The sequence below is a fragment of the Eumetopias jubatus genome, unplaced genomic scaffold, assembly GCF_037043125.1.
Source record: "Eumetopias jubatus isolate StellerSeaLion01/CBP00866 unplaced genomic scaffold, mEumJub1_p1.0 scaffold_9, whole genome shotgun sequence".
NCBI classification, from domain to species: Eukaryota; Metazoa; Chordata; class Mammalia; order Carnivora; family Otariidae; genus Eumetopias; species Eumetopias jubatus.
This window is the reverse complement of record NW_028274815.1, coordinates 22,321,076-22,344,306: the sequence shown is the minus strand read 5'-3', so window position 1 is coordinate 22,344,306 and position 23,231 is coordinate 22,321,076. Positions and strand designations below refer to the sequence as shown.

The 23,231-nt window shown below is 52.7% G+C and overlaps 1 protein-coding gene across 2 annotated transcripts; it reads right to left on the bottom strand.

Moving 5' to 3' along the window:
- Positions 1-1,113: 1,113 nt before the first annotated feature.
- On the bottom strand, positions 1,114-23,203 carry CAD (carbamoyl-phosphate synthetase 2, aspartate transcarbamylase, and dihydroorotase). 2 transcript variants are annotated; one of them, XM_028099460.2, is made up of 44 exons: positions 22,945-23,203; positions 22,552-22,691; positions 20,552-20,681; positions 19,337-19,479; positions 19,022-19,163; positions 18,661-18,832; positions 18,268-18,453; positions 17,974-18,086; positions 17,506-17,651; positions 17,106-17,237; positions 16,731-16,964; positions 16,377-16,598; positions 15,985-16,173; positions 15,603-15,727; positions 15,302-15,432; positions 12,666-12,778; positions 11,970-12,214; positions 11,547-11,793; positions 11,080-11,178; positions 10,666-10,890; positions 10,406-10,588; positions 9,979-10,197; positions 9,531-9,698; positions 8,794-8,976; positions 8,553-8,657; positions 7,880-8,119; positions 7,554-7,635; positions 7,184-7,350; positions 6,860-7,024; positions 6,587-6,718; positions 6,205-6,406; positions 5,662-5,852; positions 5,405-5,545; positions 5,088-5,189; positions 4,549-4,645; positions 3,934-3,978; positions 3,660-3,829; positions 3,474-3,548; positions 2,724-2,936; positions 2,431-2,556; positions 2,081-2,236; positions 1,891-1,992; positions 1,587-1,681; positions 1,114-1,478 (listed from the first exon to the last, which is right to left on the bottom strand). In XM_028099460.2, the coding sequence occupies exons 1-44, from the start codon at positions 23,024-23,026 to the stop codon at positions 1,376-1,378; spliced, it is 6,678 nt and encodes a 2,225-aa protein (XP_027955261.1). In that variant the 5' UTR covers positions 23,027-23,203; the 3' UTR covers positions 1,114-1,375. The 2 variants fall into 2 exon arrangements, with proteins under 2 accessions (XP_027955261.1, XP_087882493.1); XM_088026367.1 differs by having other exon boundaries at positions 4,558-4,645.
- Between the last annotated feature and the right edge of the window lie 28 nt (positions 23,204-23,231).

Here is a 23,231-nt window from a genome sequence, read left to right as displayed (position 1 = left end):
CTTAGACTTGTTCTCTGCTTGTTCAGATTTGTGTGGCTTTTCTCTCACCCTCGTTTTGGATGCCTCTTAAAGCCTGAGATGACGGTTTCCTTTTTGTTTTACTAGAAAGATGGGTTTGAGGTCGAGCAGTCCTGTATATGAATCTTAGCTATGTGATTTTGGGTAAGCCACCCAGTAACTTTTCTGAGCCAGTTTCTGCATCTGTAAAATGGTTAGAAAGCTGATATAAGTTTACATGAGAATATGTGAAGGTTTGTGCTCACATCGTTTTCAGAAAACGAGTTCCTTCTTTCCTATCCCTGTAACATGCTAATAGCTCTGTGCACGAAGTGGCTTCTTCCTGAGTGATGCTGGTGCAGTCTGGACCATCCTGAGCCAGCATGTGGCAGTCCAATCTGTAGAAGTCACGGGATGCCTTACCAGCTAAGAGGCCTCAAATGATCTTGTTCATTCTTGTACTCCCATTACACATGGTGCTTTGTACTCGGTGTGTGGTGGGGTGGTAAGTAAAGTCTGCTGTATCAAGAAATTTCTTTAATGCTACTGAAGTTCATGGAACGGAATGGAAAAGCTCACATACTTTGTATGATCCACAAGAGCCCTGACCTGCAAAGACACATGAGCTACTCCACCCCAGTCTCCAATCCCAGGGTTTCCAAGCCAAGCGCTCTTCAGCCCTCCACGTTATCTGAAAGTCCAGTGTCAGCCAGAGGCTCCCAAGGAGAGTGGGTGGGAGGAGCTCCTAACAGTGATGGCAGATGAACTCCAAGGCCACCTCAGCCACTGAAGGAGAGGACTAAACACACAGAGGGGAGAAGAATAAAGGCCTCACCAGGCAGGACCCTGTAACTCGTATCAGAATTTTGAGTGCAAATCGAGGAAAGACAGCTGCACAGGGATCCGGACAGCACAGGACCCAGAGCACCAACACAACAGCACAGTCCCGCTCAGACCCCAAAGAGCCACAGCTCTGAAAATGCAGCCAGAGCGAGAGCCTGCCCAGCAAGGCTGCTCTTAGATTTGGTAAACTGTTCTCAATTTCCAGAAGAAAGCCCTGCCGATAACACTTGGCATCCTATGCTGAAGCCAGGATACATGCGAGGAAGCAGGCACTTATAAGCAGCTTAGCTATTTATTTAGTCAGTAGAAAAATGACTTTACAGGTGTGCGGTGCATTAAGGGAGACGGGGCCCCACCCTCATGCTAGAGCACTCCAGTCCAGTCCAGTGCCTGGTGCATGGTCTGCAGGTGTGCCTATGAGCACGTGAGCTATCTGGATGCCCCAGAGCATCTCCTAAGTGTGCTGCCCCCGTGGGGGGCACCGATTTCGGGCCCAGCGGCTGGGCCTGACAAGAAGAGTCTAAGGAGCCAAGCCCTAGAAGCGGCCCAGCACAGTGGCTAAGAGAGCCATGCGTATGTACATGCCGTTCTCGGCCTGGCGGAAGTAGGCTGCTCGGGGATCTGAGTCCACCTCCACGCTGCAAGAGAAGGAAAACAGTTGGCACAAGTTCCCAAGGCCTGTCTGGGACCGGGTGCCCTCCCAAAGCCAGCCCCCAGCGTAGCCTCCACTTTGAAGCTGTTGTCACCTTATCTCATTGACTCGAGGCATTGGGTGCATCACCACCATCTTCTTCTTGGCCCGAGTCATGATGTGGGGAGTGAGGATGAACTGGCCAAAGCACTGTGAGGCAGACAGGGGCCCCATCAGCACCTTAGGGCTGGGGTGGCCGTGCAGCCACAAGCCTGGGATCCTCCAGGGTCCCCTCCTCACCCACACTCAGTTATCACGACCAAGAGGCCCGGTCAAGCGCCTGGGGCCCCGCCTTCCCAGCCACTAGTCTGGATGCCCCGCAGCTCCAGCCCTGGCCTCCCCTCCCCCGTGGCACTCACAGCTTCATACTCCTGGGTAGAGTCGAAGCGTTCCTTCTGGATTCGAGTCATGTAGAGCACGTCAGTGTCGGGCAGTGCTTCCTCAATGCTCTCAAATTCTTCCTGGAGGGTGAGGTCGAGCCAGAGTGAATGCAACGCCCGGGGCCCTCACTGCCCAACCCACATGCCCCGGGGCCTCCCAGGGTCTCACCTGCTTCGTGCCACGGGCCGCCACAAAGGCCCGCACGTTGGGTGGCATGCGCAGGCTGGGAGGGGCCACATAGCGCAGGCTGACACGGTACTGGGTGAGCAGGCAGGCCAGGGAGTGCACGGTGCGCCCATGCTTCAGATCCCCCACCATTGTGATCTAGGGGAGGAACCCGATCACCAAGAGGGCCCCCAAACTGAACACCTGCACCCCCGTTTCACAGCTATCAGTCTCAGGAGCAGGACGGAGGCCTCCCTGCTGCAGCATGCCTCGGGGCAGAGACAGTTCTTCCCAACAGCCTCCCTCTCCAGACCTTCCCCAAGCAGGCCTCCAAGCCCTGCCACGACCCTCACCGTCATGCCATTGACAGTCCCAAGCTCCTCCCGGATGGTGAAGATGTCCAGCAGGGCCTGGGTGGGATGCTCTCCGACCCCATCCCCAGCGTTGATCACTGGCCTCCGGCAGTGCTTCGCTGCCAGCTGCAAAAACAAGGAGAGCCCTGTCTTCTGCGTCTCAGTGGCCCCCACTCCCGGCCTGAGTCCCACTCTTCCTGGGCCCCCTCCCCCGTCCGGCCCAACCAGACACTCACAGTCATGTCCCTGGAGCCATTCTACTCCACCCCGTCCCGGTGCACTGCTGGCCTCACCTCCACTGCTCCAGGCTGGGGATGCCGAAGCACGACAACGTCGGCGTAGCAGCTCATGGTCTGCACGGAGTCAGCCAGGGATTCGCCCTTCTGGACCGAAGACGTGGCTTCCGAGAAGCTGAGCACAGCACCCCCCAGCCGGGCCATGGCTGCAGCAAAGGAGCTGCTGGTCCGCGTGCTCACCTCATAGAACATGGAGGCCATCACCTTCCCCTGGCGGGAGGGCAAGATTCGGTGTAAACGTGGGTGCTCATCTTGGGGAAAGCACGGCTGCGGCTTGCTTCCCCCACTTACACGGGAAAGGTACTGAGAGAAGCCCTCCCCGCAAACATCCTCGTGACCTGTCCCGACCTTGACGTTTCCATTAGTGTCACACGGAGCTAAAGGCTCCGCCTCCAACAAACCATCGGTAAGTATCTGAAGCAGATACTTGTTTTCTGGGGGAGAAGGAAATACCCCAGTTCTACCCCATGAATCCATCTGCATAGACCAAGTGACCAGATTAGTAGGCTAATACACTGGTGCTCAGGGCCTTGTAAGTCAGCTAACTACTGGTCAGAGGAGAGCAAACGTGGGGGTTGAGGGGCCTAGGGCAGCCGGACCTTCCAGAGTAGAGAAGGCGGAGTAACTTATAGTGGAGGGTTTAGACTCACAGGAAGGGACCTATGGCAGGAGAGGGAGATCCCTCTGATCACTGCATAGCCCTGCTGACAGGGTCCTGGACCCATAACCCATAGCCCTGACCCTGACCTTGAGTATGTCGAGGCTCCGCTCCTTCTGTACCATCATACGCAGCGTGTGTGCCACATTGAACAGGTGAGACATCTAAGAAAGATCCCCAAGTCAGCTGGAAAGGTGGTGGTGCCCAGAGGGCCTAGCCCCAACTTTCCAGATTCTCAAAGCTCTGGGTGTCCCCATCCGCTCTCCCCCAGGCACCTGGTCCTTGGTGAATTGCTGGACAGACAGGATATGTTGACCCACTAATGAGTGCAGCAGGGGCGAGGTCTGGGGGTGCAGCAGGCCAGGGGTCCCCAGGTTCTGGGGTGACGCCTGTCTAGGTACTGGTGGTGGAGGGTAGCAGGTGCCATCGAGAGTTCCCATCAGTTCTGCAGTGAGGGACGGGGCAAAAGAAGTGGGTCAGAGGGTTCCTCCTACACAAGCCAGATGAGACAGATCCCCGAGGTGAGCATGCGTTCCAGGGGAGTCTCACCTGGCTCAGCTGCCTTCCGAGAGGACTTTTCCTTTGGCTCCTCAGCTACAAATAGGGCAACAAGACAGATGTAAGCCTGCAACTAAGTTTTGTGAAGAGCCCCCATTTCCCCACACTCTGGATCACAGTGTCTGTGTTAAACCAACTCACACGACAGTAGCTGTAGCATGTTAGGGGCAAACAAGAAGGACCAGCAGCCCAGGGGACACACAAGTGACTTCCCACGGGGGCTGCTGTGTGTGAGCAGTGGTGCCCTCCCAGGGCCCTCCCAGGAGGCAAAGGGGTCCTAGGCAAGGGGAACGGCCAGGCTCACACCAACCAACAACCTGGATTTACCCCACGTCCTGCTGCCCCGTGGGATCCCAGCTCCCGGGCGGAGGAACACAGCTGCCCACGATAAGAAAGGGCCATGAGAAGCTGTGGCGTGCCTACCTCATGCTGGGCAGACTGATTTAGGCAAAGGAGGGTACAGTGGATCAGACTAGGACGAGGGGATGGCCGGACCAAAGTGACCCCCGTCCATCGGGGACACTGGGGGGGAAGAGGAGCCTGTCCCTACACATCTCTAAGTCCAGGTGGCCCCAGCCTCCACATATCAAAGGACCTCCCTCTTACCTGGCAGACCTGGATCGGAGGCTCGGTGGATTCGGGGTGGCAGGTGGAAGCGGCCATCGGGAAGCCCTGGGACAGCCCGGCGGGGCCTTTCAGGCGTCTGGAGAGACATAGGTCTAGCGTTTTGAAAAGTACTGACCCAATTCTTCCTCAAGTTCAACCCCTCAAGAAAAGCCAAACTGCTCACTGTCCACAGTGAGAATGGAACAGATCCCAGTCTCCATCAGGTCCCCCTCTGGTCCATCCTTCTACGCTGTCCTTGACAGAGAGGGACAAACTACCCCATGACAGGGGCCCAGATAAATCTCTGGTTGGGTTAATAAGGAACCTGTGTTTCCCCTAGTTAGATAACCTCCTAAACTGGAAGTTGATTCTATGTTTTGCAGCAGACAAAGAGGTAGGTGGTGGAAATTTTAAGTGTCAAGTGCAGAGCCTTCCACCCCCGAAACCACCAATGCAACCATCTGTGCCGTTAGCCCTGTCCCTGGCTGCACCCCCAACACCCCCCCACCCCGCCCCCAGGCCCGAAGCACTGCAGATACCGTGGTTATCTCGCTGGTGGCAGGGGCTGGGGGCGCGAGCTGGGGAACAGCCCCCTGAGGCCACTTGCGTACATCCTGTCCATAGCCCGGGGGCACCAGGACCTGCAGACAGAAGATAGGAGCAGACGAATGAGCAGGGGGCAAAGAGCTGGACTGAGACCCTACAGGAGTGGAAGCCAGCAAAAAAAAAAAAAAAAAAAGAAACCCGCCTCAGGGCAGTTGGGGGAGGTGATGGCACCACAGCGAAGTGCTGGGGCAGGACAATCAGTGGGACCAAGGAAATCACTTCTGGGATGGGGCTCGCGCCACATACATACCTGCCCGTCGATATAGGCCACTTCCCCTCGTAGGACCACACGGCGGATGGTGCCCTTCACCTTCTGCCCTTCAAAGGGTGTCCAGTGCGCCTTGGAGAAGGGCATGTGGCTGGGGATGGTCCATTCGTGCTCCAGATCCACCTGCCCAGAGTCACGGGTTAGGCAAGGGTAGGGCTGCACCATGGAACAGAGTCGCAGGCTGCAGAGTGCATCATTCCTCCCCGCCCCCCACCCCCGCCGGGACCACGTGCCCACACCTCCACGTAGGTGTCCTCCTGGGGGGGCAGGTGGAAGATCCGGCGGGGATTGTGGTGCAGCCGCTGCAGCAGGTCATCCAGACTAAGCCGGCCCTCGCTGACCGCCGTCAGCAGCAGTGGGAGCATGGTCTCCAGTCCCGGGAAGCCGGGGGGAGGCCTGGGCCCACACTTCTCCTCCAAGGTGTGGGGGGCTGGGATGAAAGAGCGGCACCGTCAGGCCTGATCACCTCCCCATCTGGGAAGTCACACAGGCCACCAGGACTGCACTGCCTCCCTAGCCCCGATGCTCATCTCTTCGGGTTACGGGGCAAACAGGTAAACTGGGGCGGTTGCCATCATTTGGGGACCAGACCTTATACCCACCTTCTCTTATTTATAATTTTACTCATTTGCTCATCAGTTCCTTCGGGGAGTATTTATCAAGCACCCATCACGGCCCAGGTGCCGTGCTACACAGATCAAGTCCCAGTCCTCGCGGAGCCCAGAGGCCCTGAGGTGGGGCACGAGCCCTACCGGGCAGAGGTACACTGTGGGGCCTCTCACCATGGTCTGAGGCAAAGCAGTCAATGACAGCCATGTTCTCCCACAGGGCCTCCACGTCCTGGCGGGAGCCAAGCTCGGGCCGGACCTCGCCCTTCCCCGGCCCCAGGCGCTCCAGGTCATCACGGCTCAGAAACAGATGGTGGGGCGCCACTTCACAGGTTACTGGCAGCCCCCGTGCCTTGGCAGCTTTAATCAGCAGGATCTGGGGTGGGCGGAGAGCGGGGAGATCTCTTGAGGAGGCCTCCCTCATGCCCTGCCCTACAAGGTCTCCGCATCCAAGCTCCCCTCTAGGAAAGTTATGGGGCCGAGGGTGCTGGCTCCACACTCCCCGCCCCCTCCTACCCAAGCAGGAAGGGCACCGGGACCTCTGGTGTACTCTCACCTCCTCCTTCCGGGCCACGTGACATATGTGCACCGAGCGCTGGGTCAGCTGGGCCACCATGAGGATGGCAGCCACACTCTGCCGCTCTGCGTGGGCCACGATGGGGAGGTGGGAGGGCCATGTCTCAAAGTGCTGGGGAACAGAAAGAATTTAGCAGGGAGCGTGCAGAGCCCTCACGGAGCCCTTGACACTCCACTGCTGTTACCCACTCTACGGGGTCCTCAAGCCAGGAGGCACTAACTGGCTGCCTCCTCCCACGGGCCCGCTCCCTACCTCCATCCACTGGGCCACATTGTCCAGCCGAAGCTCAGAGAAGGTCTCGTTGAGGTACAGCTTTAGCCCAGCAGCAGACCCGGCCACAGCACCCAGGGTCCCTGCATTTTCCAACGAGGCTCCAAGAAATAAGGCAAAGTCACAGCGGGCACCAGCCTCTGCCAGCTGGAGAGCATACACAGGAGATAAGGCCTACTGGCATCCGTGCCAGCCTGGCACTAGTGGCCTGGGCCCCCATGCTTCTGCGAGGGGCAGAGGGAGGAGGGTTCTGGGAGGCAGGCAGGGACATCTGGGTAACCACGAAGCAGGAGTGCCAGGTCTCACCTTCTGGGCCAGGGCCAGGGCTGGCGCATCAATGATGGGGGGCCGGGTATTAGGCATGGCGCACACCATAGTGACGCCCCCAGCCAGGGCAGCGGCGGTGCCCGAGGCGAAGTCCTCCTTGTGTGTCCCCCCTGGTTCCCGCAGGTGCACATGGATGTCAACCAATCCTGGGAGAACAGGGACGTGGCAAGGTTAGAGGACGGTTCAGAGACACGAAGGACATCAAACATATGAACCGGGATGGCAGAAAAAGCAGCAGCGACTGATACGAGCAAGAGGCAGCGAGCTTCCTCAGTCAGGGGCACAGTGGGTCATGAGAGGAAAGAGCTCAGTGAGAAAAGAGTCTGGCCCTCCCAAAAGATGCACTCACCCGGTAGCCGAACAAGCTTTTGGGACGTCATACAGTCGACATGCACCTTCAAAGGAGGGGCTGGCCCAATCTGGCCTAGGGCCTGCAGGTGAAAACTGCAGTCAGCCCTGATTTGAGGGCATCCCGCGAGTTGTAGGTAGGGCCTGGGCCTTCCCATACACCAGGCTCTACCCCCCTCTACCCCCCTTCTCTCTCTCTGAAGCCACAAAGCCTGGATATTTGCATGACTACTTCATACTGAGATTTCCCAACCCACGACCACTCACTTCTCCCTCCTGCCCCATTAACACTGGCTGTTGGCCTCCCAGCACCCAGGCCCCAGTCACCTCCACAAACAGTTTGGTGCACTTGATATCAATGATGAGGGGCACAGAGAAGTCAGCGGCCAGGCGCCGGGTACGGTAGCCCTTGGTGACAAAGGAAGAGAGACGGCGGCCCCCAGCCCCGCGCATTGACAGGTTAATCACTAGCTCAAAGTGATTCTCAGCCAGTTGCTCCAAGATGCTTCGCTGCGGTGGGCACTCACCATCCACTGCCTCCTCAAAGTGCCAGTCCACAGCTGTTACCTGTGGCCCAGAGATAAGGTCAAGGGCTAACCTGAGCCTGGCAGGAGTCAGGAAGGACAGCCTAAAGGGAGGGGAGGTGGCCCAGGAACCCATGAGGAGGAGAATGAGGACCCACAGGGTGGGGACCAGGGCTGGCTCTATTTGCTATTGGCAAAGTGTATTTCTTGACACGAAAGACATCTACTCTATGGTTACCAAGGACTCTGTGCAGTATGAGCTCACGCTTGTACACAGAGAAATAATATTCTGGAAGAAAACATACCAGAACATTAACAGTGGTAAAAAAACCGTTAAGAGACTTTTCCCCCTTGCTTTTCCGTATATTCTATTTGCTCTGTGTGGAATACACAGGACCTATACAATGACAGTAAAAGCAAGGGAAGAGAAAGAATTCTCTGGCACAACGTGGGGTAGGCTGCAGGCGCCCCAGTACCTTGACGCCGTGCTCAGTATAGAAGTCGGCGGTGCCCAGACTGGCGTAGAGGCTGTAGCCCAGGCTCTCCAGCAGCCGCACGGTGGGGAGCAGCTCACTTTTGTTCTGAACCAAGCGAGAGGAGGACGAGGTTGTATCTCTCCTGCCTTCCACTTCAAGGTCAGCCCAGGCCCAGAGAGCCAAGGCCATTTGCCCCAGGCTCTCTGGGCAGCCCCCCAACCCCCGACGCTGGAGTCTGTACCTTATAGCTGCCAATGGTCAGCAAGATGTTCTTCTTGGGGATCTTAAAGCCAGTGCTTAGCATGGCCTTGAGGTAGGCCTCGCAGCGGCTCTCCCCAAAGCCAGCCACTTCCCCAGTGCTGGTCATCTCCACGCCCAACACCACGTCAGCACCCGCCAGGCGCGAGAACGAGAACTGAGGGACCTGAGGGAGCAGGAAGCGAGATGCCGAGCTCCTCGGCCTCAGCCAAACGGCAAGGTTAGCCTTCCCCGCCACTGCTCTATCGTCCTCTGCTTCCCGAACATACTTCGGGTCTTCCCTCGGTTTCCACTCGGCTATTCCTTTCCACAAGGCCTATTCCTTGGAACACTTCCTCAACAAGCTCAGTAAACCAAATATCCTGACCGTCCTTCAATTCAGGCACCAGCTCTCCTCCTGGGCCTTTCCAGGTCACCCCTTTTGGAAGTGGCATCTCTCGTCTGTAAACTCCTTTCACATTTTATTCTTCTCTCTACTACGCAGGTTTATCATGGCCTGTTAGAGAAGCAAGCTGTTTTTGGACCCAACCTCCCTTGCCTCCCATCTCTGGAATGTGAGCTCCTAAAGAACAAAGACCATCCTATCACCCTTATGGCCCAGTGATGCCTTGTCCACAATAGCTGTTCGGTTTACGTGTCGACTGAGCAGTAAGTGAACGCTCTCCCACTATTTGTCTCCTTGCTTGTGACTTCTAACCTCAAGGTTTCAATCCTCCGTACCTTTACCCCCACGACTCCAGAGCCAGTCATGAGCCCCACAGGTTCCACTTCTTCCCCCATGATGACCCGTGTGGCCAATGCTACTAGGTCCACACCTAGTGTCTTGGAGACGAAAGGGAAGGAGCGAGAGACACGCACGTTGCACTCGATGACTTTCAGCTGGTCGTCCTGGGGCAGAGAGGGACTGGTCAGGCCTTCTGCTTACTGATGCTACTCCACTGACCTTGACTCTTCCCCTGACTTACCACTCTGTGGGTATCAGTCTGGAACAGGGGTCAGGGTAACTGACTGTCACAAACCCTAACAACACTGTGGGCTCTAGCTAGCACCCCTTCCCTCCAGCTTCCGGGCCTACTCTGATGAGGGCAGGAGACAGTGAGCCCCACTGGCACTGTGGCCCCAGAGAATGAGAAGGTGCTACTCCCTTCCCTCAGTTCCCTCTTACTACCTTGGCAATGAGCTGCAGATTGAAGGGTCCTGTGACCTGCAGCTCCTGGCCCACGGCGTGCACGATGGCTTTAATCCGCTCTAGGGTTTTGGCAGTGATGTCTTGTGGTGGGGTCACCAGCGTGGCATCACCTGAATGCACACCTGCATTCTCCACGTGCTCAGAGATGGCAATGGCTGCCACCATACCATCACGGGCCACAGCATCCACGTCGATCTCCTAGTGGGGATGCGAAGGCAATGTGATACAGGGCTGGGGGGCAATTTTCTTCTCCCACTTGCCCCAGGAGGCTCCCTTCTTTGAGAGCCTTGGTACAACCCATCCTTCCCAGTCCACCGTGCCTACAAAGTGCTGTAGGACCAGAGAGGGGAGTTTCCACCAAGGCTGAGGAGCCTGCCCTCAGAGACTTCTTTGTCTGTGGCCCTACCTTGGCCTCCTGGATGAACTTGGAGATGACCACGGGGTGCTCCTTGGAGACGGCTGCCGCACTGCTCAGGAAGCGTTCCAGGTCCCCGTCAGTGTAGGCCACATTCATAGCAGCGCCGCTCAGCACGTAGGAGGGGCGCACCACGCAGGGGTACCCCACCGTCTGGCAGAACTGGCGAGCAGACTAAAGGTGCAGCTGGGTTGGTCACACTCACCCATGACCTCATCCAGCTTCCAGCTCCCCACCAGGCCCCAGCCCACCTCTAGTTCACTGAGCTCCCTCCACTGAGGCTGGCTGATACCGATGGTGTCCAGGAGCCGGGAGAACTTGAAACGATTCTCAGCTGAGTCGATGGCTTCAGGGGAAGTGCCCAGCACGCGGCACTGCTGCCGATGCAAAGCCATGGCCATGTTGTTGGGCAGCTGCCCGCCCATGGATAGGATCACGCCTTCAGGGTTCTCTAGCTCATAGATGTCCATCACCACCTTGGTGCAAGGGGAGAAGTGAGTGGAGGTGGCAAGTGGTCAGGGATCTGAGCCTTCCTGCTCACTGCTTCTCACCCTCTACCCACTTCCCCTCAAACCCCACAAGTTCCAAAGAATCTTAGGTCAGCCAGCCACTCCCACGTGACCCTGGCCACCCAGGATAACGGGCGGTCTTCATATTCCTCTCACCTCAAAAGAGATCTCATCAAAGTAGAGTCGGTCACACATGTCATAGTCAGTGCTGACTGTCTCTGGGTTGTAGTTCACCATGATGGTCTTATATCCCATCTGTGACAGAGAGGGAAGTGAGATTTAGCTAGGAGGTGGGAGGAAGAACATAGAAAAACTAAGGCAAAACCCCTACTTCATCTCAGCTTTCTCTGAAATGGATATAAGGCACACCTGCCTTGGGAGGGAAGTAGGGCCAGCCCTGTAGGTATCAGAGAAGTAGGTACAAAGTGATGGAGAAAAGACACATGCCCTGTGAGAGGCACAAGATGGCCTAAGGGGAGGGCTCCCCCCCCCGACTCCCTCCACACCTCCCAAAGTCCTAAGATAGATATAAGTGTAGCAATTAATAGAAAGTGCCAGGATAAGGTGGGCAAAAGGCAATTGCTGGAACTGAATGGAACAGTAAAGAAAACAGTATGAAAGACCTTTCGGAGCTGCCGGATGCAGCCCACTGCACACCAGTCAAACTCAACGCTGGAGCCTATTCGGTAGACCCCAGAGCCAAGGACCAGGACGTGAGGTGTTCGAAAGGTGAGATCATGGGTGGTGCCCCAGTATGTCAGGTACAAATAATTTGTCTGGGCTGGCCACTCGGCTGCAACTGTGTCGATCTGTTTCACTGCCGGGCAGATCCCCAGTTCCTGACGCAGCTTGCGAACAGCCAGCTCTGTGCTAAAGGAGAAGAAGGGTCAAAAATACAGCCCTGAGAGTGGGGCAGGGAACTGAGAGGCAAATATCCCAGGGACGAAGGTCAGAAGCCTACAAAGTTCCCTTCCAAGGGCCCCTCACTAGTACAAAGATTCTCTGCCCCACATCCTCAGCCCAAGGCCCTCACCACCACTTCTAACCTCAGAACTGCAAGGGCAATCTGCTTGTCTGAGAAGCCAAGGCGCTTGGCCTGGTGCAGCAGGTCTGGGGGCAAAGGCTGTCCACGATGCTGTTCCAGCAGCTGGGCGTGTTTTATAATCCGCTTCATCCGGTGCAAGAACCAGCGGTCGATGCGTGTGAGTTCATAGAGCCGAGCCACAGAGTAGCCAGCCCACAGAGCAGCTGCCACCACAAAGATCCGCTTGTCGGTTGGCGTCTCCAGCTCCTAATGGGGAGGGCAAACAGATATGGAAGGACTGTGGAGAGGGAGATGTCCGAATGTTACGCAAAATATTCCAAATCTACTTTTAGCATCTCAAAAAGCCTCAAAGCACCAGTACCCCACTGTTTTAGGAAAGGAAGCTGTGGAAAAGGAACCAGAGCCAAAGCTCTGTGATTGCAAAAACCTGTATTCAAATCTTGGCTCTGCCTCTTTCTGGCTGTGCAGCTAGTGTATTAGCAAGTTCCACAAGCTCTCTAGGCCTGTTTCATTATCCCTGGAAACAAGTTTAAGAATACATCCTCCTATAATGATAGAGGAGATGAACCACAAAACTCTCAGCAGCATGAAAACACAGCAAACATCCAGTAACAACTACTGCTATTAGCGGTAACAAGTCCATGGGCTGGGGGCAGAAGGGGTCCATTTCAGGGGCCAGGGGAAGGGAGCCACTTACCATATCACTGACTGGCTTTACCGTGTGATCAAAGCCCACACAGTTCTCATCCACCATGCGAAGAGCCTTCTGGAAGGCCTCCTCAAAAGAACGCCCAATGCCCATGACTTCACCTGGAGGAAGAGGATGTAAGGACTGAGGGCCTGGAGGCTGGAGATGCTGCTCAGAATTTCTATGATTTAGTCAAGTCTCTGGGAGGTTCTTGGGATAAGTCCCACGGTGGTGCTATGTATGGTGTTTCATTATTGAGGAATCTTAAAGGGAAGTTCCTTTCCTTACCATTTTCATGTCTTGTGTTTATTAGAGACCACGGAATTAAAATGCCTAAAATGGACACAGGGATACTAGAACATTACAGTTCATCACAGTGGCCCAATCCCTGACGGTTATCCAGTTATTTGCTTTATTCCTATTGTGACACTCTCTGGGATCTGTCTCATCCTTTCAAACTTCTCAACAGTCTGGATAATAGGAAGATGATCCCACTACTCTTTGAATCCATCCAGAGGTAATCACGTTTACAACTCTTATTTTAAAGTATTTCTTCCTGGACTTTTTTCAAATGTGTTTACACACGGTTATTAACCATGTGTAAATAGTATGATTTCTAACCTTTTTCTCTCATCATAAGCTCATTCCCACATTGCTATGTGATCTTATTACCAGCCGTTTAATTCCTGTATGATTTACCATAACTTAACTGCTCACTCGTGGAAGGACACCTAGCTTTGAAGTGTTTATCCTTCTAGATGAGGCTGTGATGTCTTTAGGGCTTTAGATTATCTCCTTAGGATAAATTTTCAGAAGTGCAGGGGCAATAGATAAAGCCCCTAATAAATATTACTTGCTTTATAGAAGTTTGTGTTTTATAATACACAGTGTAAGTTTAACCACCTTCTAAGAAATATGTACATTTTAAACAATTTTTGCTCATAAAAATGTTACCTCATTTTAAACAGATTTCGATTTACTAATAAAAAGGAACTCCCGTCTCTACAACTTTCCAGGTTTGCTTACTGATTTCCTCTTCCATAAAGTTTTGTAATGTCCTCTGACAATTTACCCTAGGGTCTTCAAGTGTTTCTTACCAATTATATTTTTCTATTTACAATCCTAATTGTTTCTTTAAAAGAACTTTAAAACTTTAAAATGCTAATAGTAGTGCTAGGGAAGTGGATAAGTGATTTTATGCAACTCCTTTGTAATATGGTTATATTATAAAAGTGTTGATTTTGGGCAAAAGAGCAACTTGCCATATTTGTATATGCGTGCATAGAAAGATTCTGGAATCATATATGTACCCAAATTAATCTGTGTGACATGATTATAGGTGACTACTCTTTTTTGGTTCAACTACATTGCTAATTTCTCAATGGTTCGTATATCTTACTTATATAATAAAACTTACAAAAAGTTATCAAAGATCACATTCTAAGAATACTTGAAAAGACGTAAAACGTTTAAATGTCTCATCTGGGAATCAGTCTTTCTCCTATTTTCAGTCCACTTCCTTTTACCAACAACTTAATTATGGCTTCATTCCCATGTTTATTGTAATTTTCATATAACAGAAATTCATCTCCAGAAGGAACAACTTGGCAGTCTTGTATGATTTCTAAAAATTCCAAAATAATATCTGAGCTTACTTCGACTTGCTTGTTGAAAGGCTGCTATTGCTCTTAATGGAAATTTGGAACACCATGAAATGCTCTTATCCTTAGCTGGAAGCACTGTGGTATGTGAAACGCTTGCTTTGGCTGAAATGTTTTAGAACAGTCTAGAGTGACTTAAAAGGACACAGGGAAGCATGTTAACTGAATTCCAGCACATTTGACCACCGCCTGGATGTTGACCATTACACCCAGTCATTGTTTACCGCTACATTTTCTTGTTTTTATGAAAAAGGTCTCAGATGACCTGCTCTGATCTTAAACCGTGGGTCAAAAAAAAAAAAAAAAATTTGGTGATGGTGGCAGAAAGCGCCTGGAGAAGGAAATGGGCGGACGCCGGTTGCCACTGTACTGACTTGGATAGAGAAGGGTTCACAGAACAGCAGGTCTCACTTCCCTGAAGCATCAGTATTTAAATTCGCATGGAGAACAAACTGTCACTGGCATTAACAGCCTAGTGATGAGGCCATGGGCAAAATGCAATGCAAGGCTGTGGGTAGAGTTTCACGAAGCCGGTCTCGCCAACAACAGGCAGCAGAGTGTGACAGAAGTGCGTGTAACTAGCGACTGGATCTAGTTTTCCGTTCTTGGCTCTACCCTCTCCTCAGCCTCATCACTTTCCTTCTGCGGGCACCTCAGTTTACTCATTTGTAAAACAGGAGAGATGAGCTATGATGGCTGTCACCCCATCTCCGAGATTCTGACACGCCCGCCATCTGGGGAGTGGAAGTGGCATGTGCGTTCTGGCACAGATTTCCAGATGCCTTTAATTCCCACTCTTGATGAGGACTACCAGGTTTGAAACGTCCCTGTGAGTTCTGAGAAACCCTGTTCCCAAGCTGCTGCTAATACAGCATCTGAAAGGCTATGCCAGGGAACTAACTCTATGACATTCTAGATTCTTAGGACTGCTAGGACCCCGGAGGGTGACCCGGGAAAGGGTCTCCGGGGGTGTGTCTCTCTCACCGACGCTCTTCATGCAGCTCCCAATCTTTGTGCTGACACGGAGGAACTTGCTGAGGTCCCAGCGAGGGATCTTCACCACACAATAATCCAGGCTGGGTTCAAAGGCTGCTGTTCCCCCTGTCACGGAGTTCCTGGGAGCCATCATGTGGAGGTGCCAGGACAGATTGGGAGATGTAAAGAGTGAGCTTCCAGATAGCTTCCTCTGTCCCCACACATTCAGACCAATGTCCTTTTCATAATCCCTGTCCCATGTCTTCTTCAGCTCCCCTCCCCCTCTCTGATCTTTGCCCCACCCTCATACCTGAGCTCAGGCAGAGAGATGCCCAAAGCTAGTTTGGCTGCCACGTAGGCCAGCGGATAGCCTGTGGCTTTACTGGCCAGGGCGGAGCTGCGAGAGAGCCTGGCATTCACTTCAATGATGTAATACTGCAAAGAGAGAGAGACGGGGAGAGAGTGTTACCAGATTAACTGGCCCAGAAGGCCTACCTGAGAGAGATATCAGTAGGGCCAAAAACAAAGCCCTCTCTGAAGGGATAGATAGCAAAAGTACCACCCCCATCCCAGGCCAACCTTACCACAGACAATCCTGACTTCTACTCCAAAGTCTGTAGGGTCAAAAAGCCCCAAAATTATGGACGGGGGTCCAACAGCTAGAATATCAGCTCCAGGGCCTAGAGTCTCACCTGCTCAGATTCAGGGTTCAAGGCATACTGCACATTGCACTCCCCAACGATTCCAAGGTGCTGGGTCACCTTGATGGCGGTCTGCCGCAATAGCTGGTATTCCCTGTCATTCAGCGTCTGGCTTGGAGCCACCACTATGGACTCACCAGTATGGATGCCCAGTGGGTCCAGATTCTCCATGTTACACACCTGTGAAGGGAAGGTCCCATGGAGGTCACTGCCAGAGGGAGTCAGGAGAGGCAGGACACCGCATCCCAGGGTCCTGTGGCTTCTGGTGAGACCCCACCGTGGGTCTCAGGGACATCGAACCCTCAAAGATCTCAGCCCTGGGCTCTGCTCTTACTAGAGCTCATACTGCCCGTCGTTCCTCCCATCCCGCCTCCATTACTCACCGTGACACAGTTGCCATAGGCATCTCTCACCACCTCGTACTCAATTTCCTTCCATCCCTTCAGGGACTTATCGACCAGCACTTGGCTGGTATGGGCAAAAGCTGGGGCCACAAGAGCAGAGAGCTCCTCCCTGTTAGAGGCAAAGCCAGAGCCCAGGCCACCAAGGGCAAAGGCTGCACGCACCAGCACAGGATACCCCAGCCGCTCAGCAGCTGCCTGGGCCTGCAAGGAGCAGAAGAGATGAACAAACAGATCAGGCCTTGACTGCTTGCTGCACAGAAGGTGCGTGGCCCCACAGAAAATAAGATACAAAGACAATGATGCCATTCCACCGTCCCCCAGTCACCCTCGAACCTGTTCAAGAGAATTGGCTGCCTCACTGGGGGCCACGTGCTCTCCAATCTCTGCCATCCTGGAGGCAAAGGCACGCCGGTCTTCCGTCAGTTCAATGGTCTCCACCGGTGTGCCCAGGACCCGGACCCCATAGCGAGCTAACACTCCGGCCTTGGTCAGCTCCACACCACAGTTCAGAGCTGTTTGGCCTCCAAAAGTCAGTAAGATGCCATCTGGGCGCTCATTACGGATCACCTGAGGGATGAGGGGAATAGTAAGCATTAGGACCTTGGGAGTCCAGAGGAGAGGATCGAAGAAGTTTAGAACCCAGAATGAGCAAAGGATCCCCCTGCCCACGTGCGGCCCCTCCTCAATCCAGCCTTATCCCGGTCATACCTGGGTTACATAGTGAGGTGTTATGGGAAGGAAATAGACCTTGTCAGCCAGACCCTGGGAAGTCTGCACTGTGGCAATGTTGGGGTTGATCAGCAACGTCTGAATGTTTTCCTCCTTCAGGGCCTTAATCGCCTAGGGGGACAAAAATGGCCAATCAGCCTCGCCTGCAGAAGCGAGACTATCAACGGTCTTAGACCACCAGCGTGTCTCTTCTCTCCCTCCTGTGCTCTCAGTCCTTAGTAACCAACTCCTATGCCTCAGCACCTCACCTCTCCACACATTTCCCAGATCTCCTGGTTCATTCCCACCCCACAACCAACGTTCATTCCTCAGCCCTCTCCTCAAGACTATCCATTCCTAAGGCTCACACACCAGAGAGGCAGGGATAGACATGCTTTACCTGAGAGCCTGAATAGTCAAACTCTCCAGCTTGGCCAATGGAGAGGCCCCCAGAGCCCAGGATCAGAACTTTTCGTGGTGGGGGAAGCCCAGAGCCTGGGGTGGGAATTCCAGGTGGACAGAGGCGCTCAACCAGCCGCTCTTGAACTGTGGAGGCAAAGTCATAGAACGTTAGAACTGAACGAGACCGGAGAGATCACCTACATTAACCTCCTCGTTTTACAGAAGAATCCAAAACAAGTCATGCCTCTCATGAGTAGCAGAGGCAGGACGAAAACCCAGACTCATGACTCTGGAGCTCCTTCCCACAGAAGAAGCATAAATAATCATCGTGGCTTGGTTGCTTTCCACCCCATCCCCTTAAGCTCCCAAACATATCTCAGTTTCCTGGGGCACGTCCATCTTTTGCCCATCCCAGAGCCGACCCGACTCTTAGTTCTCCACCACCCGGGTCTACTCAGGTGCTTACCTGTCTGGCCCCCAGGGTTCCCAGCTGTGGCTTCTTTCACAGTTTCCAGAAAGATATCAAAAAGAAGTTCCATATCTGAAGGACCAGCTTGGTGCTCTGGGTGAAACTGGACACTGTTGAAGAGACAGGATCACGAAACCTGCCATTATCCCTGCCTTGAATTGGCAGTCTTGGGGGTAGGTAGCGGGATAGATGACCAGGGCCCACTGCTGTGCTTTACTTTTTGATCTTCAAGACCCTGGGGCTTCTAAGCTGTAGAAATTCAGTCACCCTGCCAGAATCACCCAGACTCACCTGAAGAACGGCAGGCTGTCGTGTACGATGCCTTCATTGGAACGATCATTGGCGTTGATAAAGAGAGGAAGCCAGCCTGCTGGCAGCGAGTCTGTTTCCACAGCAAACCCATGGTTCTGGGATGTCAGAAAGCAGCGCCCAGAGCCCACCAGCAAGCATGGCTGATTGTGGCCTCGGTTCCCGTATCTGGAGATGGAAGCACACTGAGTCACTGGCCCCTTTCACCACCTACCCTTCACCACTGTACCAAACCCAGCTTCTGTTGAGCTCAGCACCCTCAACCGGCCCCTGCTCCTGTTTCAACACTAGCCAACACCAACTCTATTCCCATCCCCAAGACTCCCCACCGCTCACATCAGTAGTGCGGGCCCTTCCTCTCCCCACAAGTCCCACCTCATCTTGTATGTCTTGGCCCCAATGGCTAAGGCCAACAGCTGGTGTCCCAGACAGATCCCGAAGACAGGTCGGGGATTAGGCTCAGATAAGACACGGCTCAGTGTGGATACCACACTGGGATAGGAGGCGGGGTCACCAGGGCCATTACTCAGGAAGACACCCTCATACTCTGGAGTAGGCAGAAAAGATGATGTCAAAACCAGTAGTTTAACCAGAGAGACACACTTGCAGCCCTTACCATCAGAGCAAAAGCCCTGATCTCTGTCTCCTTCCCTGCAACTTACGGCAACTAGACCAAGGGACAGATATTCCACCCATGCTGCCTGTCTGTAGCCCTGTACACACCCCAGCTACTCACCCTGGTTGTCTAAGGCATGGTCCCACGGTACCACAGTGACCTCAGCACCACGCTGACACAGGCATCGGATCTGATTATACTTGAGGCCACAATCCAAAGCAAGGATCCGAGGGGCGCCCCCTGCATTGAACACCTGTGGAGCCTGAGGAATAAAGGGTAACAGTTGGTAGCTGTGATCAGTGAGGATAGATAAACACACATCAACCCCTGCCTTTGAGGCCTCTTCTGATCTGCTCTCAAGTGATCACCCCAGTTACGGGCAGAATAGAACTACCGTGCTATAGCTTGCACTACTCTCCCACTCTACCTCTGTACCTTAATTGAGACCTCTGGCACCAGGGGGCGGGCATTGGGGTCCAAGAATGGCAGCGCTGAAGGCTCTGTCCCATCCTGGACCAGCTTTCCCAGCAGAGACCCTTGCTCTCGCAACTTCTTAGTCAGCTCCCGAGTATCCACTCCTGTCAAAATAGCACTCTCTCAGAGATCACACTCGCTCAACTCAGTCATGCATGAGGTTAGACTTTCAGAAGCACTGCATTCCAGAATCCTGAGTCACACACAGCTGTTCTAGGGGCATCAAAATCCTGGGCCATCCTGATGGAAGTACACTACCATGAAGTATTCTTGCTAAAAATATCACATCTGAATTGAACCATGACTTCTAGTTTTGTTTACAGAAAATAATACCAGGAGACAAAGAATATTCTAAACAACGCTATCGGAACATAATCAACAAAATGCAGATTGTGAGATACTCTAAAGGAAAACTGACTTGCTTTTGTCAAATGGGTTATAAGGTCCACTGATCAAAGGGACATATCAACCAAATGCAATATATGGATCTTAGATCCAGATTCAAATAAGGAGTAAAAATCATTTAGATAATAGAGAAAATTGTAAACGTTGCCTGGATTTTTGATATCAAGGAATTACTGTTACTTTTTTATTTTTTTTAAAGATTTTATTTATTTATCTGACAGAAAGAGACACATCGAGAGAGGGAACACAGGCAGGGGGAGTGGGAGAGGGAGATTCAGGCTTCCCGCCGAGCAGGTAGCCCAATGTGGGGCTCAATCCCAGGACCCCGGGGTCATGACCTGAGCCAAAGGCAGACACTTAACGACTGAGCCCCCCAGGCGCCCCTACTGTTACTTTTTTAAAGGTACAATGTTTTCATGGTTTTGTTTTAAAAAGAATTCCTTATTCCTTTTTCACAGACAGTGAACTATTTGTGGATGAAATGATACAATATCTTGAGATCTGCTTCGAAAAAATGAGGGAGTTCTAGTCGTAGTGGTGAAATAAGTTTACTCCTGAGTTAATAATTACAGAAGCTGGGGGTTCATTATATTATTTCTTCCCATTGGAGCAAGAGCTTAGTTCCTTCTCCAACCTGCGGACCCCAATGTAAATTTTCCAAATCTGATACGTTCTATTGCAACCTTGGACTCAAGGCCCAATAGTGCACAAGAGACTTCTGGATTCTTCCCATCCAGGCAGAGCCCAGATACGGTCATGCTCGCACCATACCTTGCAGGCCAGGTATGCCATGCTGTTGCAGCCACTGGTGCAGGGTGAGGATGGCACTCCAGTGGCTGGGCGTGGGGCAGCACTCTCCCACCACCAGTCCTGCCACGTGGATCCCTGAGGATTCAAACCACTGTCGATGGAAGGAAGAGATCGTGAGGAGGCCAGGGCCACATATCTTCCTATCTTCTTTTCCCACTGTACAGCAGGGGCCCTACACCTCAGCCACATTGAAAGACCCAGCAATTCCTTGAACACACTAAGCACCTCACACTTCTGTCCTTTACTAACAATGCTGTTCCCCATATCAAACACTGAATACCAGGCCCTCATGAATAACTGAGAATGAGCTTTTCCTTTCCTTCCTTTCCTTTTATCCAAAACGGAGATTATAAATCCCACTTCTGTGAAAATACCGCCTCCTCACCCATGGCAGTTTGTGCCTCTTCCTTAGGGTTCACCTAAACTCACTTTATTTCCACTGTTCTTGCTATTTACATTGTATATAAACGTGTTTGTGTGTCTCCCCATCGCAGAACTATGAATGCCTTAGGAACAAGGTGCCTGACACATAGTAACAGTCAACAAACATTTACTGAGTGCCCAGGCACTGTAAGAGATGTTGGGGGAGGAGCAGTGAGTATGCAAAAAGACAAGGTCCCCGTCTTCACCAGGTTAATTTGCTACTTAAGAAGCCTGAAAATTAACAAAACAACATGCAAATAAACAAGATCATAACCAAAGAGTACGATAAAAGCAGAATGTAAGATAGATGCATAATACCTTGTTAAATAAAAAGGTTCAAGGTACGACATTAGGCATGATTATGCCCCTCCCCCCCCTTACTAGGGGATTTTCATTAAAAAAAAAAAAGCTAACACAAATTTGCTACCCAATACATAAGCATTTAATAACTAAATAGAGAACTCAGTCATCTACGTGGGAAGGGATGGCATATTGAAGCCACGTATGTTTAGTGGTACAAGGTTTAAAAGATGATGGCTGTTTGGGAGTGTTCTTTAGGGATCTGCAGGAGAGTTTGGCAGAACCTTCCATGACCATGGAAGACTCATCTGCATATGGACTGGTGCATTCACAGTACATGTGCCACAAATGCATCCATGGGGGACTGGAGGCTCTAGGAGGCCTTACTCACCCTGATTCTGTTAAGTGCCTTGATTTTGCAGGTTTGTAAACGCTTGTTTTGTCAGCGTGTCCACAGCTGACAAAGGTGAAGACTGCCATACGTTAACCAGCATACTGCATTATAAACAAGAATGCAGTCTATTTACAGATTTGTGATGAGGACCGGTCCTTTCCAGGAATAACAAAATGTGTCCCTTACCTACAGTTCCCTCTCCTAAGAGTCAGGGTGAATTAAAGAATTAAAGGCTCACTAAGCCTGGAAAACCAGGACAAAACGCATTTGGAGGGATACCCTACCTAGGCTGGGGTGGTTTCCACTATTAATTTGTCAATTTTTTTCATTAGTTGAACTCTCAGTGCAACTTAGTTTCCAAATTCCAGAGGAGGAGGAATAGGTGGAAGGAAGCTCACTGTGGGAGAAGACTGAGTTTTCTTATCTAGAGATAAGAACTCTACTGAAAAGTGGCAAAAATGAGTCAAGGTAAGGAAAATAGGTTTAAAAGATTATCGACTTGACTGGTAGGTGACCTGGGACCCACTGTCACTGGGAAGGGTGTGACCCTAGCTTCCAGTCTCTTTCCCACTATGTGTAATCTTAAAGCATTGCCCCCATCACACCACTCTGCTCCTAAAAAATCTTCACCGGTTCCTTACCGAAGCCCAGGCTCTTTGGGGTGGCTTCCAGCGCTCTGTGCCTCTCAAGGTACTTCAAGCCCTGGGTACGATATAGCTTACCATTTCAGTGTGTACCTATCTTTGTTCTCCCCAAGATGCCTAACTTAATGTCTTCACTTGACTAACAGTTAATAATCATTGAATTGAAAAGGAAAGTAGAGAAAGCATTTGGGTGTGGCTACCTTACTGAGACCGAACTCATCCACTTCATCTGTGGGGATGCCATAGTTGCCGATCAGAGGGTATGTCAGCACTAAGATTTGTGCTTTGTAGGAAGGGTCAGTGAGGGCCTCGGGGTAGCCGACCATGCCGGTTTGAAACACTGCAAGAAAAAGGCAGGGCTGGGACTCCGGCAGGACACCCTTCACAACACTGCCCTGTGCGATGACAATGCCCCAGCGGAGGCTGCCTTGACCTTGAGGGATGAAAGGGGCTGGGATGGGGACAGGGATACCAAATGGGGGTGGGAGGGAGGGTATGCAGGCAGGAAAATGGCGGGTTTGGGTAGGGCAAGCTGGGCAGAGAGGGGCAGCAGATAGTGGGATGAGGTCGGCAGCCGGCCCGAGCTTGCTTACCCACTTCCCCGGCAGTCGACACAGTGGCCCCAAAGGGCTGGCCCCGCAGGACCGACCCATCCTCCAACATCAGGGCCGCCATGGGAACGGAGCTCAGTGGCGGGGGCGAGCACAGAGAAGCGGCAAGTGCAGCAAGCCCCAGCCGGTGCTGGAACCACGTGAGGTCGGCGCGCCAGGAGTCGGTCCACGTGGCTAACCGCGCCCGTGGCTGGAGCGCGGGCCGCGGAAGGCGCAGGAGCTCCAGGCGCGCTGGGCGGAGGCCGACTGCGGCGGCGCGAGGGGCCGGC